Below are 2,420 nucleotides of genomic sequence, written 5' to 3'. Positions count from 1 at the left end.
TTTTAAAAAAAAAGGTATCAAGCTCTTAAAAAATCACCCGTTATTAAAATCCTCATATTAGCAATGAACCCATTACCGCATTTAAAAGTTTTAAATACAAATATTAATCTCATTATTGTAAAAGGGATTACTAACCGCCCCATTCACTAGCTCAATCATGGACAAAATACCAAATATCTCGAGCAATAACTAACTTACTATTTTTCCGACGGCATTTAAATGATCAAGAATTAAGGTTACGCATTTCCAAACTAACCAGCTGGGATTTAAATAAAATGAAAAATATATTTCTTCATTATATAACAGGCATATTGTTATGACCAAGGAACGGGTTTTATGGAAATTGCCTTTTCTTCTACTAAAGAGATAGAGTACTATATTCGATTAAGAATGCCCACGATTTAGGTTTTCCTGATTCCATATATTCACATTTGATGTTGCCTTTTCTAACTTTAATAGTAAAGGGCAAGGAAAAAGCCCTTATTCCTGATAATATGAAAGTTGTAAACGTTCCATATATAAAATGGGCGCCACTTGTATCAACTCACGTCGAGCGCACGTTTAGTAGATTCAAGGCTTTTCTTCGCGAAAATCGATTGAAAATTCTGCCACAAAACTTCAAATTACATCTTGTGGTTCAATGTTACCACAACTATAGAGATTAAAGATTTCTGAGTTAAAAACTGGAAAGGAGAAAATAGTCAAAGATTCAAAGTACAAATTTTTCATATGTAGATATAATGAAACTATATAGTTCATTTATTTTTTTCTCTTTTTACTAGTATTTCTAAAATAAATGTATTTTTTGATTATTTTTCGGTTTTTGCCTTTTTAGTGCCTTCTTTTGCCTTTTTTGCGACTTCTAGAACATTTTCCTGCCCATTTCGCTATTTTATATTGCCTTTTCTAGCCTGTTTCGTGATTTGATTTTGCCTTTTTATAGGTTTTTAGGTCACAAAAATCTGTTCCCTGGTTATGACCTTATCGGCCAAACCATTTACTAAGAAACTCTGCGTAAAAGATGCACGCAAAGCCTTTCCAAATTACATTACTTTCCTACCCTGTCGGAAGCATGAACAACAGCAAAGTAATCTCGCCTGCATTCTGACCGATGGTCCCCTAAGTTAGAGAACTTATCGGATATCTATTGAGTCCTACTGGGCAAAATCAATCAAAGCGAATCTCAATATTATAGTTTTATATCTCCGAAGCTTACTGAAAAACACGAAGGCATTTATTTCAGATACTTTCCCCAAACATTGCATTGCATTGTTTCATTATTGAGTACCCTTGGGCCTATAACCTGTACTTCCAAATATTTATTAACTGTTTTGAACTTAAAATTATTAGATACTTTAGAATATCACTGATTCTTAACTAAAGTAGACAGTTTACATCTGGTTAAAATTAGGTTCAGGATTAAAAGGTACTAAATTTTAATTTTCTTTGTTTGGAAGCGTTAAAATTTGTGTGGGTTCGATTGATAATGCGCTGTTTTAGGATAAGATTGATCTAGCAGGATTTTCGATATGTTTTTGGCATAATACATAAACTAGATTTTCTTTCATTTACCAAGTCTCCCAGAATAATAGCTTGGGCAGATTCCTCAAAGAAAAAACGCAAAAATAAAAATTTATTGCTTCACCTTCACAATATATCAGAAAATAAAAGACAAAAAAAAAAAAATTATAAATTAATTAAGCTACTACTTTTTTTTACATCCAGAAACCAATAATAGACAAACGCGTTGTAAATATATCGATAACTAAGCATGAAAACATGAATTCAAAGCATAAGTGAATGATATAAAGAAGAAAATGTAAACGAAATGCCGGCGGTTGTGATAAACCAAATTAAAAAAAGGTAATTTAATTCCACGCTTGAACAATTAAACGAATAATGAAAATTTCAAAAAGCTATGCATCGACAAGTGTAACGTCACCAGTCGGCAATAACCAATAATTACCCCAACACGATCTTTAATCAGCCAACAGCCAATAATTTAAATATGACTTCCAACTCACCACCACCACAAAGCGGCTCGCGGCCCGATAATACAACATCTCCATCACCTTTTCGTTCGCTGCTATCCAGCCCACTGCTGATACGACAACGTGCCACCATCGCAGCACGCACATCGTCCGCCACTTCATCCGTTTCATCGCCCGCGTCTCCACAGCCACCGCCACCACGTCCCGCTTCCGTGTTGCCAAGTTTCCTTGGCAGTCCGCTCACACCACCGCCGCACCACCACACTTCCGCAGCCGCAGCGGCAGCAAGTCAAAGTGACGATAGCGATACGGTGCGCGAACAAAATCCTAAGCGTCGCGAATCAGCCACCCCGCCTGCATGCTCATCCACCGCACGAACACCAACACCCGGCGGCGAAACGATTGGTGGTGGACGCATACCCTCGCCCG

At 36.6% G+C, this 2,420-nt stretch overlaps 1 protein-coding gene across 1 annotated transcript; it reads left to right on the top strand.

Annotated features, from left to right (window-relative positions):
* Nucleotides 1–2,008: 2,008 nt before the first annotated feature.
* On the top strand, nucleotides 2,009–2,396 carry LOC108355363 (nascent polypeptide-associated complex subunit alpha, muscle-specific form-like; the record flags this gene model as incomplete). The annotated part of the gene is made up of 1 exon (XM_017606524.1): nucleotides 2,009–2,396. A coding segment is annotated over exon 1 (388 nt), but the record flags the coding sequence as incomplete, so codon positions are not given.
* Between the last annotated feature and the right edge of the window lie 24 nt (nucleotides 2,397–2,420).

The sequence above is a fragment of the Rhagoletis zephyria genome, unplaced genomic scaffold, assembly GCF_001687245.7.
Source record: "Rhagoletis zephyria isolate East Lansing unplaced genomic scaffold, Rhagoletis_zephyria_1.1 Rzeph_scaffold_44891, whole genome shotgun sequence".
Classification (NCBI taxonomy): domain Eukaryota; kingdom Metazoa; phylum Arthropoda; class Insecta; order Diptera; family Tephritidae; genus Rhagoletis; species Rhagoletis zephyria.
Note: the sequence above shows the minus strand (reverse complement) of the source record. Positions and strands in the feature narration are given on the sequence as shown.